This window comes from Panthera leo, chromosome C2 (genome assembly GCF_018350215.1).
Source record: "Panthera leo isolate Ple1 chromosome C2, P.leo_Ple1_pat1.1, whole genome shotgun sequence".
NCBI lineage: Eukaryota > Metazoa > Chordata > Mammalia > Carnivora > Felidae > Panthera > Panthera leo.
Window position 1 is genome coordinate 148,173,946 of NC_056687.1, and position 15,581 is coordinate 148,189,526.

At 52.4% G+C, this 15,581-nt stretch overlaps 1 protein-coding gene across 11 annotated transcripts in view; it reads left to right on the plus strand.

Annotated features, from left to right (window-relative positions):
• Positions 1-15,581, plus strand: part of CCDC13 (coiled-coil domain containing 13) — a 54,411-nt gene that overhangs the window by 17,432 nt on the left and 21,398 nt on the right. For 10 of the 11 annotated variants that reach the window (XR_006207181.1, XM_042955467.1, XM_042955464.1 and 7 more), the window contains 5 exons: positions 3,646-3,788; positions 5,324-5,413; positions 9,625-9,741; positions 11,102-11,206; positions 13,316-13,477. Coding sequence is in view for 10 of the 11 variants with exons in the window: in XM_042955467.1 (XP_042811401.1) it covers positions 3,646-3,788; positions 5,324-5,413; positions 9,625-9,741; positions 11,102-11,206; positions 13,316-13,477 (617 nt within the window). In the remaining variant the exon portion in view is untranslated. The remainder of the gene's footprint in view (positions 1-3,645; positions 3,789-5,323; positions 5,414-9,624; positions 9,742-11,101; positions 11,207-13,315; positions 13,478-15,581) is intronic. The other variant, XM_042955473.1, reaches the window with a different exon arrangement.

Consider the following 15,581-nt stretch of genomic DNA (forward strand, 5'->3'; position numbering starts at 1 on the left):
TCTTGGTGCTCTGGCTCAGCCATTGTGTTGTGGATGTGAAAAAACCCCAGTGGAAGCAGGCATTCACTCTACAGCACTTGCTGCTCCAGAAAAGTGGACGAGACAGGGAAGTTAGCTGTTCTGAGGGAATTTCCTGGGACCTAGTAGGGTCTAGAGTGGGCCTTGGCCCTTTCGGTCTGGGCTGGACCTTGGCTGTGTTGGTAGGGACATTGGCCATATGGGTCTGGGCATGACGTTAGTTCTGAGGGTGTGACTGGACATTGGCTCTGTGGTTATGAGCTAGACCTTGGCCCTGCAGATCTGGTGGGGACCTTGGCCCTGATTGTCCTCTGTTCCATGTATACCCGTTGAGCAACTCCCAGGTAGCTGACTAAACCAGAAGGTCAGTGTGACCAACCGCAGATAACAATGGGCCTCACCCGGCATCTGCCAGAGTGTCCCTCCCTGCCTTTTGAGAGCCAGTGTATTTAAGGGTAGGTACATGCAGAGGACCAGTAGTGAATTAACAGCCAATGGGAATTCGGTGTCCTAAAGGCCCTTGGTCACTATTGTGCCTCACTCCATTCTTTGGCCTTTTCTGTCTAAAACAAAAAACAACACTGAAGGGAAGGACTTGTATTGTGAGGAATAGAAAAACACACCCAGCCTGGCTGAGGTTCAGATGTGAAGGGGCAGCTTGCCCTTTGGCAGGGCCATAGAGAAGCTGATGAGTTCCAGGGGGGAAGCAGGAGACGCTTCCCCTCCCCAGGAGCCTGTGGACACAGGGGTGATTCCCTCTCGCCCAGCCTGCCCCGTGCCGTCTCTTTGCTGTCTCTGCCAGCTTGCCCAAGGCCTCGTCTGACTGCCAGCCCCATCTCTTCCTCAGGACTTCTTAAATCCAGTCCATGTTGTGCAGTCACCGTTTCTGATTTCCAGTGTCAAATTTTGAAGAGAAAGGTCTGACTGGCCCAGCATGTGTGCTTAGACCAGGCCTCAAGGGACAGTCTGCTGACAGCCGACAGACTGGTTTTCCTTTGGCTGGATTTTTAGTGATTGCTTTAATTCTGTTTTTTTTTTTTTTTTTTAAGTTTATTTGAGAGAGAGAGAGAGAGAGAGAGGGAGAGACAGAACATGAGCAGGGGAGGGGCAGAGAGAGAGGGAGACACAGAATCCGAAGCAGGCTCCAGGCTCTGAGCTGTCAGCACAGAGCCCGACGCGGGGCTCAAACTCACAAACTGTGAGACCATGACCTGAGCTGAAGTCGAATGCGTAACTGACTGAGCCACCTAGGCTCCCCAATTCTGTTGTTTTTTTTTAACTATACTTCTTTGCATAATTTTTTAGTGATTGCTCGGGCAATCACAAAATACATAACTTGTCACAGTCTACTTAGAATTAATATTTTACTAGTTCAAGTGGAACAAAGAAACTACCACCATATGGGTCCCTTTACCCTCCCCCATAATAGTGCAACTTTTATATGTATTATATCTCTATATATTGAAAATCCCAACAGATAATGTTATAATATTTGCTCTCAATCATTACACATATCTTACAGAGCCTAAGGAGACAAAAATAATCTATTATATTTACCCAGACATTTAGTATTTCTGTCCTTGCTCATTCACTGCTGCTCCCTTATCATGGGATTGCAGCTTCAAGAGTGGGGCTTGGGGGGCGCCTGGGTGGCTCAGTCGGTTGGGCGTCCGGCTTCAGTTCAGGTCATGATCTCACAATCCGTGAGTTCGAGCCCCGCGTCGGGCTCTGTGCTGACAGCGCAGAGCCTGGAGCCTGCTTCAGATTCTGTGTCTCCCTCTCTCTCTGCCCCTCCCCTGCTCATGCTCTGCCTCTCTCTGTCTCAAAAATAAATAAAAAACATTAAAAATAGATTTAAAAAAAAGAAAAAAAGAGTGGGGCTTGGGAAAGAATAGAAAGAAAAAAAAAAACAACAGAGGATTTTTCTTGTTTTCTCTGAGTGCCCCTTCCTGCCCCTTAGACCACAAAGGGCTTCTCTTGGACCTCTTCATGACATCTACTTCCATGACATCTACTTGCTGCTTTTGAGTCCTGGAAGGAAAGCATAACACAGAAAACTCACTGCTGGACCATGTGTCCTTCCATGTCTGGTTTCCATCCCTGTTCTGAGCCCTTTCTCCTGAAGTGTCCCTAGCCTCTGCAGCAGGTAGGAGGAGGCCAGGGGCAGCTGCAGGCCTGGGCTGAGTCAGTTTGAAAACCATCAAGCACCCTTGTATACCTTCCACCAGTTGTCACTCTCAGTCCGTTCTAAGGCACATGACAGTCGTGTTAAAAAAACAGGCCTAAGAAGGTGTCCCTGCTGGTTACCCACTGCTGGAATGTCGGAAGCATTCAGAGAACTTGCAGACCATCTGACCAGACCTGCGTTGCGCACGTGGACAGGGGACTGTGAGGCTACCCCGTCAGTCAGGAGCTGAGCTGGGCTAGCTCCCATTGCCTGCCATCTTCACGGCCCCATACAGTTCAGATTCCCACATTCACACCCTGCCAGCAGCTTCCTGCCCTTGCCCACTGTGTTCTAGCTACTCCGTCCTGCTCGATGGGCTTCAGATTCTCCAAACATATTCCTGCCCCTGGACCTTTGCACTTGCTGTGCCCTTTTCTTAGAATACCCTTCCTAGTTGGGAACACTCTTCTTGATGGCTTGATCCCTCACTTTTCATTCATCCAGGTCTCTGTTCACACGTATCTCCACAGACAGCCCTTCCTTCCTGACCACTCCATCTAAAATAGCGTCACCCCCATCCCTCTCATCCCCTTGCCCAGCTTCATAGCAGGCAGTCCTCCCAGGCACTGGAATGCATATTTATTTGTTTTTTATTATCTGTCTCCCCTGCTGGAATGTAAACTCCATAAGTCTGTTTTATTCACTGTTGAATCCCTAGTACCGAGAGTGCCCAACCCTTGGTGAAACTCAATAAATATTTATTAAATGGGTGCATGCCTCTGTGTTGGTTAGGTGTCACCACAAAGCTTTGTGTCAGAAACAACCACATAATCTTGGCGGCATTCGGCAGTAAGCATGTATTGAGCTCAAACATCTGGGGTTAATTGGGGCTCAGCAGATCTAGGTCGGGCTTGACCAGGGTGGGTTAGCTTTATTCCACGTGTCTCTCTTCCTCGTCCTGGGCCCAGCCAGCTGGCCTGGCTGTGTTCTTGTGGAGATGGCACGAGTGAAAAAGGGGGGGCTTTAACTGCACAAGTGCTTTTCAAGCCTCTACCTGTACCTTATCTGCTAACAACCCATGGCCAAACAAGTCATTGGCTGAGCCCAGAGTCAGGCAGGCATAGGAGTCGAGGGGGGCACACACGATTTGCCGGAAGACACAGAGCACAGGGTGTGGGTGTGTAACCGTGTCACTGAGGAGGGCATGGAGAATTGGGGCAATAAACTGATATCCCATAGAATTAAAACTTTGCTTCCGGATTTTGTAATTTCCTGAATGGCTGCCTTTCTACTCATCGGAGTGGGGTTTCAGGGTGCCTACGTGTGCAGTCACTCCCCCGAGCCTCTGCCCTTTCATGAGGGTTTCAGCTTTTCAAACCCCAGGGCTGTTGGTAGTGTGGCATGAGTTTGATGTGTGGGCCTGTGCTTTTAATTGACCTCCCAGTTTTCCTTCACTTTAGGGACAGCCGGTCTGGCCGGGGATGTGATCGCCACCAAAATCGTCGAGCTGTCCAAAAAGAACCGGGCGCTGATGGCAGAGTCAGAGGGTGCGAAAACCAGAGTGAAGCAGCTGAACAATCGCATCCGGGAGCTGGAGCGGGAAGTGAGGGGCCTTGGTCACTGCCGCCTCTGGAGGGGACTCCCAGGACCCTGGGCCACTCCTCCAGAGAGGGAGCCACACTTAGATGCTTTGGGTCCCTCTGAAGGGCTTGTGGGTCAGTGTTCGCTAAGAGTTCCTCAGTCTTTGTCACGTCCTGAGAGGGGAAAGTGTGTCAGGAAGCAAAGGGGGCACAGGGCACGGGGAGGCAGGCGGCATGGCGGTTAGGACGCCGACCCGGAGCCTGACCACCTAGAGGTGAATCTTAGTTCCAAAGCTGCCTTACTTTGTGACATTGAGCAGGCTATAAACTCACTGTGTCACATGACCGTAATAAGAGTACTCACCCTAAGGTTTTCTGAAGATTAAGTGTAAAATGCTTTGACCAGTGCCTGGCACGTAGCAAGTACTAGATAAATGTCTGCTAAATGAATTAACAGGGAACCTTGTGCCAGGGCACTCTACCAGCTGGTCTCACTCTTGCCCACCTTCCTCTTTCTGCTGCCGCCTGCCCTCCCACAGCTAGTCACAGACCCCTCCAGTCTTGCAAGGACACAGCCCAAGCACTTCATGGTCCCTTAGGAGCTGGAATGGAATCCATATGCTAGAGAAAACCTACGTAGCTTCCTTATGTGGCTGAAGAAGCTGGAGCTTAAAGAGGTTAGGGGGCTTTCTCAAGTCATACAGCACGTGGTGGTGCTGCGTCGCAAATCCAATTCTGTTGCCCCCCGAAATTCTCCTCAGTTGTTGTGGTAGGCATTGAATGAGAGCTTCTTTATTCTATAACAATTTGTTTGAGATCCAGCTCAGGCTCTGTGCCAGGCCCTGTGGGGGGAGCAAAATAGGCATGGGCCTTGCTTCCTCAGAGACAGACCCAGCACCGAGGGCCTCGTAGAGGAGTAGGTACACACAGTGAGTCCATGGAGGGTAGGAAGGGGCCACACTGGGAAAGGGGGGATGGGCCCCCATGCAGAGGGCCCAGCAGATACCAAGACTCTGAGTGGGGAAGAAAGTCTGGGAGGAAACCCATGTGGCCAAGAGTGAAGCAAGATGAGGTCAGAGACCACACCCCAGCCTTGCCAGACACAGTCTGGTGTTCGTGTGAACAACTGGGAAAGCATTAAAGGGTTAGTTGACTGTATGCAGTGCTGGGCTTGGCTACAGGCCATGAGCCCATGTGGCAGGTTTCTTTGCGTCTCTGACCCTGTCTCCTCATCAGTCACATTAAGTCCATAGTCCCTTTATGGTACGCCTCCCAGACTGTGGACAGAACTCTGGGATACAGGCCACGGCTGCAGTATTATTATGTGTTAAGCTGTTAGTGAATCCTGGTGCTACTCTAGTGTGTGGTTGGGCAGTGAGGCCGACAATCGATTAAACCCTCTCTCATCGCAGCAGTTTGTAGAGGAGAGTTCTTCCATTAATGGTCCTAAAGTGAGCTGAAAGGTGAACCACACACCCGTGGCGGCACCGGGGCACTGCACTCAGGCACGGCAGTTGCCAAGCAGAATCCAATATTAAGTGCGAGATTTACTTTTCAGCTGCAGGCGGCCCAGGCCAGGCTACCAGCCAAGGCGGCCACCGACGTGGGAGCCAAGGCGCCGAGGGCTCAGATGGGAGACAGAGCCTTGGTATGAATTCTCTTCTGTGCTGGGGAGTCTGGGAGGCAGCCGTGGGCCTGGGTCTCCCGTCCTCTATGTGAGTATAGGCGCCTGTGTCCAGGGTCCACCTCCATTGCTGAGCCAACGCCCACCATTGTGGCATCCTCAGAGCAGCCATCAGGGAATGAAGTCCGTGGCTTGAGGCCAAGAATGCCCCAGTGGAGGCCAGGTCTAATTCTGATTCAGTCCCTAGAGAGAAAGAACAGGAGGGGTCTGAGGACCCTGGAACCCTAGAATTTGGGGACCAGCAACGAAGGCCTTGTCCAACTGGCCTCCCACTCTTAGCCCAGCTGTGTCCTCTACAGCATTCTCACTGGGGAGACATCCAGCCTCTATCTTACCCCAGGGACAGGGAGCTCACTAGTGCCCAGCCCTGTGTGTTGGTGGGGGGGACATTTCATATTGTGAGAAGTCTTCCCTTTGTACAAAGTAAAAGTGACTATTGAGAATGGTGGCTTGTCCCTCAGATTCCATTTTGCTCAACCAGTGTGTAGGGCATGAAACCCAAGAAACGGAAATTGCAGGCCCATGAAAGGAAGGCAGTCTGACCCTGTGGGTTACCAGGGGGGAGCATGGAGCCCAAGGCAGATAATAAATAGCATCAGAGTCTCAAGAACAACCCAGGAGGCCTCTCCAGGGGTTTTTCTTGGGAAGCCAGACCAGTTGGAGATACAGGGAGCCAAGCCTTAGGACTCCCTGTTCAGTGTTCCTTTTCTAGTCTCACCTCCCTTTTGCCTACAATGCAGAGTAAAGCCACCACATGCCTTTCTTGAGGAGAATTAAGCCCTCAGTGTATAGTGATAGGGCCCTAGGTTCCAGGAGTAGAACCTAGTAGAGTGAAGGCTAGTCTTGTATAAACCTGTCTCATTGGTGGGAGGGCTCTGCCCTTGGCAGGGGCTGTGCTTATAGGGCCTTTCCTGGCCCCAAGGGACACTGTTCAGCTGCTCCTGCTTTATCCAGAACACTGAGCACTTCCATGTCCCTGACTAGTCTGCCACTGTTGAAGGACTGCTTGATCGGTCACTTGTTGAGCCCTGTGACACAGGGAATCAAAGATACGGCCTCTGTCCACAGGGGAGCCCAAGAGGGGAGATGAGCAGCCATATTGAAGGAAGGAGGGGGACAGGGCCTTCAGAAAGAGTCCCAGGGGCTCAGAGTTCACAAAGAGAACACACCATGCGAGGCAGCTAGGAGGTGGGCTGGAGGAAAGTTCCCGAGGTGGGCCTTGCTGGAGAAGGAGGATAGAGGAGGGCCCTCCAGCAGGAGCTGTGCAATCCGAGGCTGAGAGTCTGAGAACCTGTTCTGTTTGCTAGCTGGGTGTCAGCTGGACAACGTCTGGCTGCAGCCCACAGCCCGAGAAGGGAAAGGGGAATGTCAGCCAAACAAGGCTAGCGTGGGGTCACCCACGGAGGGAGGTCTTGACTGGCAGCTGGAGCAGGAATTTCAGCTTCGCTCCGTGGCCGAGGGGAGCCTTGCGGGCTTCTGATACAAGAGTGGGTGGTGGGCCGCAAGCCTCAGCTCAGCAGTAGCCTGTGCTTTCCAGGGTACCTCTGATCAGAGAGACGACAAAAGCAACACCCCCCTCACTGGACTGTTTGGGGCAGCCCCCGCCTGAACCACACTCCGGAGGCCTGCGTGCTCACTCCTCATTCTGGCCCCCGTGTGCCAAAGCACATTCCAGAGTGGAGCTGAATGCCTTGTCTCCACTTGGCACAGTCAGCATGGGGCTTCAAGGGGCTGTGCCGTGAGCAACATTGGCATTGTCTGTGCCCCTCAGACTGCATTTCAGTTATTCCCTCAAAGAAAATAGCCCAGGGAATGGGAGGCTTATACCCATACTCAAGTCCCCCACAAAGCCTGTGGAATTTCACTCTGGGCTGAAGTAGCTCTGAAATGGCAGGGGGCGGGGGTGCAGCTGTCCAGGAGGAGAGGGCTCGGGGGCTTGGCAGAGCAGAGGGGTGAAGGCTGTTATGCATGCGGGCCCAGCCCTCACTAGGACACTATCTAGCTCTCAGCCCCCTTTGCCAGCTGCCCCCTCAAGCCAGGCTAGGCCCCCAGCCCTCACACTACTCTCTGTCAGAATCTGCCCCAGAAAGCATCCTTTACGTGCATTATCCTATCGACACTCATGGCACCCTGGAGGCTGGTGTTGTTTAGCCCTATTTTACAGATGAGGAAATCAGGCTTGGGGAGGGGTGTCTGTCATTGCCTGGGCTCTAGATCTGGGTCCAGGATGTGTACTCTTTCCATGCTCTGAGCAGGGTCACAGCCATCACGTGGGACACTCATAAATAGAGCTCCTGCACCACCACCAGGGCCAGTGGGGGTCATGGCACCCAAGACCTGACAGGCAGGGGTCACTTGCCAGCCTGGGGCAGATGTAAAACAGCACACGAGCAGGGAGAAAACAAGCACCCAATAGCAGTGAGAAGGGATGGCAAGTAGCCAGACAGGGGGAAGGACACACACACACACACACACACACACACACACACACACACACACACAGTTTTTTTAAAGATACATTTGCGTTCTGTGTAAGTTCCTGGTTTATTCTCTGTTCACATTTGTTACTCTGTTTAGCCTCATGGTGGAGCTGCGAAGAAGCAGGACAAAGAAGTATTTTTATACCTATTCCACAAACGAGGAAACCAGACGAGGCCAGACTTCTCGGGCTGTGTGTCCAATTCCTGTTTCCTTCACCAGTGGTTTTCACCTGGGCTGTCCAGAAGCTCTGGGGTCCAGGGAACTTCCCAGACCCAACCTGTGTGGCTCTGCCTTCCATGCTAGTGTTCACAGGAGATTTTGTGTGTGGCTGCTGAGGAAAGATCAGAAGTCCACTGCAGCCCCCGCCCTGCTTCCCAGAAGTCCAGCTCACCTGGTCTTTGGGGCAAGAGCAGATGGTCTTGGCATCACTGCCCGATGGGACTTCCAGCCCACTGGTGATGCGTGGGCGCCAGAAACAGCTTCAAGTGGGAGAATCAGCTAGTGCAGGGGAGGGACCAGGCTGCTTCTAAGCTGACTTGTGTCAAACTCAGTCGGCTTTGTGCCCTTGAGCAAGTTACTCCCCCTCTCTGGGCCTCATTTTCACTACTTATGGAAGGGGTTTGGATGGGCTGACCATGGAATCCCTTTAATGCCAAACTTTTTTGAGTCTCAGAAACTTATACTGAAGACAGAGAAATGGGCAGCACATTTTTTTAATAATTTTTTTTAATGTTTGTTTTTGAGAGAGAGAGAGAGAGAGAGAGAGAGAGAGAGAGAGAGAGAGAAATAGTGCAAGCCGGGAAGGGGCAGAGAGAGAGAGAGGGAGACAGAATCTGAAGCAGGCTCTAGGCTCTGAGCTGTCAGCACAGAGCCTGAGGCAGGGCCCGAACCCACAAACCGCGAGATCATGACCTGGGCCGAAGTGGGCACTCAACCGACTGAGCCACCCAGGTGCCCCTGGACAACACATTTGAGAAAAATTTACATCCAAATGGTTTAAATCAAACATTACTAAAAAAAATAAAATACATTGCTGAGAGTTCCAGCAGGCAGTTTTCATGGTTGCTGCAGTTCTGCAAGCCACAGAAATGGAGTCTTTGGGGGTCAAACTGGGTCCTTATTTCTGTTTAGTGAGTTCATTGCCAGGAAAGGGAGCCCCAGGCCCAAGCTGATGGTTCTGGGGGAAGGAGGCCCCGAGTTAGGATGGTCACCGTCCCCCTGCCAAGTTGAGGTTGCCTTCTGTGCATGAACTAGTCCCCTCTTTATTCTGAGTGGAGACGGTTTCGCTGCAATGCCAGTCTTCGGAGCACAGCAGAGAGTGCCCACACCTAGGGGGTGTCTGGGAGGTGTGCGGCCTGCGGGCTTCCTCCAGGGGCTCCCCCCTCCTGTGGTCACCGCCTGTGCCCGTGGACGTGCAGTACTCTGAGCAAAGGGCTTGGTGCCCTGAGTTGGGTTGCCAGGATCCACGTCCACGCTCCACCTTCCCCAACCGGGTCTCCCCGGCCACTTCAGCATCCTCTGCCTGTGCACCTGACAATAGAAGCTGCCTCACAGGGGTGCGCGGGGATTACGTGAGTTGCTCCACGTTGAGCACCCAGCACGGTGCCTGGCACACACCTGGCTGAATGGAGGCTGCGATTATTGCTACTGTTAGGCAACAAGTGACTACTCTCTCCTCTGTCCTTCCCAACTAGCCGGAGACCCCAGAGGTGAAGGTCTTGCAGGACAGGCTGGCAACCACAAACCTGAAGATGAGTGAACTCCGCAACCAGATCCAGTCTGTGAAGCAAGAGCTCCGGATGGCCCAGAAGGTATTTCAGAGCCAGCAGTCAGGTCTTCCTGTATGGCTGGGATTGGGAAGAGCATGGCCAGGACAATGGGTTCCATTCAGGGGCAGCAAGTGCTTGGCCCCATGAGCATCATGCTGCTTGCTCTGGGTCAGGTTCCAGGTCCAGTAACTTCCTTCTGTCGGCCCTTGATATTGACCATTGGTGAGTGGGGTTGCTGGCTGCCTGAGGGGCCCTCGTGGTGCCCTCGTGGTGCTCTCCCTGCCCTGGACAGAGAAGGACAGTGCCTTCTACCCAGGGAAAGTGCTACAGACTTTCCTTATGCTACGTGCACCCTAGTAGATCCCGGGTCTCTCCTTAATAAGCCACCTTGAACTTGGAAGCCTGCCAAGACTTGCCTCCTGCCCTCTGCTGTCTGTGATATTAGAATATGAATAGGTTGTTTGTGTATTAAAGGCCCCTTTCAAAGAAAAATACTCAGACTTGGGATGCAGGCCCAGCTGGTTCATTATTTATTTTTATTTACATAGTGAATTCTCTGGCATTTGTCTTCTCTGCTGGAACCACTCAGACTAGCCAAGATTTCCAAAACAGTGTTCTATTGTGGAAACAAGCGCCGGAGACCGGGTGCGCTAGATTGGGTTCCCGTGACAGGCTTCAGAGGGGCTCTGGGCACCAGCTGGAGTGTTTTGTGTCCACCTCAAAGCCTTGAGGTAGGGCCTGCACACCACCGTTCAACAGCTACAATGTTGGGCCCTTCTGGAACCAAACACCCCCAACTGACGTTCGGTAGCCCTCCTCCTTGCTGTGCTCAGACACGGCCCCTCGTCGGTGGCTTCTTACAGAGGTCAAGGCCCTGTGGCCATGTACTTCCTGTATCTATGCAGAATGATCTCAGTTCTCACTGACAGGTGAACAAATTGAGGAAGCAGATTTTGGTCAACTTTGCAGTTCACTCATCCCGGAATATGTCAAGAGCAGAGAGGGCCGCCTCTGGGCATTGTTGGCAGTCCCTTGTCGGCTGTAAGCATCGCCAGGAAATGCTGGGGCCGGTGGGATTCCTGCTTTCCCAGGGACAGCGGCTCTGAGAACATGGCCAGCTGGCCCGCAAGGCAGGAGGAAGGTGTGTAGGCGGGGGCCAGGCCCTCTGGGAGCCCCATGCACCCTTGCACTGCTCCTTAGTAGGAAGGTGTGTAGGCGGGGGCCAGGCCCTCTGGGAGCCCCGTGCACCCTTGCACTGCTCCTTAGTAGGAAGGTGTGTAGGCTGGGGCCAGGCCCTCTGGGAGCCCCGTGCACCCTGCACTGCTTCTTAGTAGGGCAGCAGTATTAGGGCTCTTGTGGGGCCCTCTCTCTTGGCCTTACTCGAAGGGCCTGCCTTTTTCAGGTTTTGACCAGTGAGGTTGGGGAAGATGTGAATGTCCAGCAGCTCCTGTCCTCTCCTGGGACCTGGAGGGGTCGGGCTCAACAAATTCTCGTTCTGCAAAGCAAGGTGAGTGCGCTTCCTCTGGGCCCGAACAGAGGGCTCAAAATGCCCCAGAAAGGCTGACGCTGACCCACATTAGAGGCACAGAACCCTAAAAAGGCCTTGAGGCACTACAGAGCATGCTTGCAGGGCTGCGTCGTCTTCCATTCTCCCCCACCAGCCTGATTTTAATTTGTTATTTAACGAACAGGCATTTATATAACACTTACCATGTGCCAGGCACTGGCGCTTAATAAATGCCAAAACCTTTGATTTATTTTACCCTAGGCATATTTTCTTCCCTAGTTCATGTAAATTTGCGTGACTGTTATCCTTGCAGGCTTTTTCCAGTTTTGTCCAGATGCTTGAGGACTTTTGAAAGTTTCAGTTACCCAGTAAAGACTTAGCCTTACCCCCCTCTTTATGTTCTAAATATTTTGGAGGCTAAGAGCTGTGGCTCCAGAGCCAGGCTGGCTTGGCTTCAAATCCCAGCTCTTGAGTCACCAGCTGTAATGGCCTTGGGCAAGTTCATTCTTGTCAATGTGCCTTGGTTTCCTCATCTGTATCCTGTGGATAAGGATAGGAGCCACCCCACAGGCTTGTTGGGAGGACTGAATGAGTCTATATGTGTAAAATGACCAACACAGTGCCTGGCGTGGAAGAAACACTGCACAAAGGTTAGCTGTGGCTATTTTCCTTTTTTGCCTTCAAACCAAAAAACACAGGAGTAGGTGTGTAACTTCCACTATTTGCCAAGCACATGGCCTGCATCCCCAGGGACTTTCAAGTTCACAGTTCCTGGGTGGCTTTTGTCCTCAGGGCCTCATGGGGATCCTTGAAGCCAATACGAAGGTGGGGAAAGTCTCCAAAACACTGTAATTAATGATCAATGTGTGGCCTTGGGGTTCAAAAGACCCCAGTTTGAGTCTGCCTTCAGTTGCTGGTCTATAGGTTCAGTGACCTTGGGTAAATCACTTCGTCGCTCTGGACCTCTGTCTCCTCACCTGTAAAACGGACGGTGTTGTGGATTAAATGAAATAACATTTGTAAAGCACCCAGCACAGTGCCTGGCCGTAATAAGCACTCAGCACGTTTGTCGTTACCATTGTTAAGCTGCATAAATAAACGATTAAAAGTTTCATACTGTGTTCTCTAATGCTTAACTGGAATTACCACACATTGCCACACGAGGGCGCTGATGTGTGCTTTCAAAAGCTGCTGTGGAATCCTAGTCAGTTTTGCCCCAGCATAGGTTTACCCAACTGTGTTCCATCATTTATGTGTCAACGTGGTTAGAAGGACCCTAGGCATTATTCACTTCAACTCCAGTGCAACAAAGCCACCATTCTGTGGGGTGACCTCTACCTGCCACTGGCCAAGAGCCTATGAGTGCTGGACTGTGAGCTGTGGCCCACCCGGGCCAACTTGGGGTTTCTCGATGTTGCCTAATCCTAAAAATCACCCATAGCAGGTGATTAAAATGCAGGTCCCCAGGTCCTTCCCCTGGAGTTCTGACTTGTTGGTCTGGAGTAGGCCCTAAGATTTGTCATTCTAAGGAGCATCTTGGGGGTTCCCAGGCTCAGACAAGTTCAGGATACTGAATCCTTATAACTTTATATGGGGTGTACCCTTGGGCCCATTTCACAGATGAGGGACGCGAGATTCAGAGAAGTTAAGCAAGCTGTGTACATTCACACAGTTAGTGAGGATCTGAGCTGGTCTCTCAGCTTTTAAACGCCGTCCTCCCTCTGCAACATCTCCTGCAAGTGGCCAGGAACCCGTGGCCTCCCAAGTCTTGGGTGACCTGTCTGTTAGAGAGTTCTTTCTTGTACTGATATCCTCCAACCTCTCTCTCCAAGGTTCCTGGAGCCACTCAGCTGCTTCTTGGTCTCAAATAGCCTCTAAGGGATGGAGTGATTTTTCTCATTGTCCAACTAAATCCCCCTCGCGTCCTCCCCTGTTTTGCTCAAGATGCCGCCTCAGGTTCCTCCCCCACCTCAGTGCCCCTCATATGGAGTTTCTGCGTCCATCAGACCCTCCCCTAGTGGGATTTCCTGTTGCACTGCAGGACAGCCCCTGAGTGGTTGAGTCTGTGGGTGCAGACCCACCGTGGAATGACTAGTTTACCGCTCTCAGGTTCGTGAGCTTGAGAAGCAGTTGGGACAGACCCGGAGCCAGTCTGCAGGAACATCCAGTGATGAGCCGTCTGTCTATCCAGACCCAAGGAAGCTATCTGCACAGGAGAAAAACCTGCTGAGGATCCGCAGCCTGGAAAGGGAAAAACAGGAGGGCTGGGAGGTAATGATGTCCAGGGAGGAGGTTAGTCGGGCACGTGGCACCGGGAGAACATGGCCACCTCTGCAGGGCTCTGAGGCCCATGCGTTCATGAGTTCTGAGTCACCCCTTACAGGCAGGAGACACCTGGGGTTTGGGGCACCTTAGTGCATGTTCCTCACATCCTGTCAATCCAGCTTGACACCCTCAGCCCATTTCATGAGCTTTAGGTGGCCCCATCCTGGCTGTTCTGGACCTGAAATTGTCACTGTAAAACGAGAGGAGAATGTCACGGCCCAGAGTGACGACCCAGTGACAGCATCAGGTGGGGCTCAGCGGAGGAGAGCTCCAAACTGTGGGGAGGTGGGCAAGCTGGGACCAGCACCACACGCATCTCACTGGCTGTGCTGGGAGTGGCAGAAGCCAAACTCTGTCAGGCTTATGAGACAAAGAATGTATTGGTCCATGTAGATGAACAGTCTAGAGGTGGTCTAGCTTCAGGCACAGATGGATCCGGGGATCTGGGGACTTGGTCTTAACACCACTTTTTCCAGACAAGCTTCATTCTCTCCTGTGGGGACTCCTGGTAGTCCTAGTTTCTATCTTCCAGCCCATCCCCCACAAACAAAGGGCTTCTCCTCCCCAGTAGTTCCAACAAAGTCCCAGAATTAAATGTCGCTCGGCTAGCTTAGGCCATGTCCCCATCCCCGAGCCAGTCACGGCAGTTATGGTACGGGATGCTTTGACCGGCCAGCTTCAGATAGATCCCCTCCCCTGGGTCTGAGAGATGAGTCAGCCTCTCAAAAGTGGGCGTGAAAGTGGCGAGCGGGGCTTTCTCAAAGTAAGTAGAGGAAGGAAGAAGCAGGTGCTGGGAGGCTGGGCAGGCCCGCTCCTCGGCACTGGCCACGGGCTTCTTAACAGTGAGGCCTTACCTTTCTATCAGGAGACTTCCATTTATGAGTGCCAACTCTGGGCTAGGCCCTGTGCTAGGAACGTTGTGACCATCGCTGCGTCATACCCCCAGCATCCTAGATCATCAGGTGTGAGGAGGGAACAGTGGGACTGGAGAAGCAGGCAGGGCCAGGTCCTCCCGGACCTTGTGTGCCGGCGGGGGGGTTAGGCTTTCGTCTTGAAGGAGGTGGAAAACCACCAGAGGGTTTTAAGTTGTGGAGGGACGCAGACTGCTGTGCATTTGGGGAAGGTCACGTGGTCAGGTATAGGGGGCTAGGTTGGAGGAGGTATGGGAGGCAGAAGCAGTCATCCACTTGAGACATGACTGAGGACCTGAGCCAAGGCAGTAAGACTATAGCCAAAGGCCAGACACCTGCAATATTTGAGGGTAGACTTCACAGGGCTCAGTGACGGGATGGGGGGTGGGAAGCAGAAGGGTCGTGAAGGACTTCCAGTGAATGTCACAGGTGGGTAGAGGAGACAGGGAGGAGATTCAAGGGAGATGGGGAGCTGAGATTTGAAAATGTTGGGTTGGAGGTACACCTAGCTCAGACTTACACATTCACCCAGAGCAGAGTATGTTGTAGTTGTTGAACCAATCACAAGCCACGATGCGGGTAGAAGGAATCTGTTCCCCGTGTGCACTTCCTCTACCAGATGCCCCCTAGAGGTGAGGCAGCAGAGCAACAGGTGAACAGTGGCTGCCTCCTTGCAAAGATCTGAGGCCCATCATCTCCTACTATTTGTCATTTCTGTAAATCACGTCCACAGGGATCTGAAAACACCTTCCCAGTGATAATTAACCCTCAAGACCAAAGCAGATTATGCCACCTAATGCCCAAACCCTCCTCAGTGTCGCAATCTCGGCTCCTGATGGTTTATCTAATCTGGACTCTGTCCCCTCACTCGCTGTGCTCTAGTCACACATGTTCTGCCCCGGGGCCTTTGCTCTTACCCTCATTTCCTCTAGTCTCTGCTCAGACGCCACCTTTTCAGAGAGGCCTTCCTGGACCATGCCATTGTCTCCCCGCCCCCCACCTCTTCCCTTCCCCACTTTTCAATAAGCACTCCGTCGCCATTTGACATCTGTCTCCCCAGCTAGGATGTTATCTCCTTCGGGAGAAAGACTTTGTTTTGTTCTCTGCTGTATCCCCAGCACCTATGGTAATGTTAAATA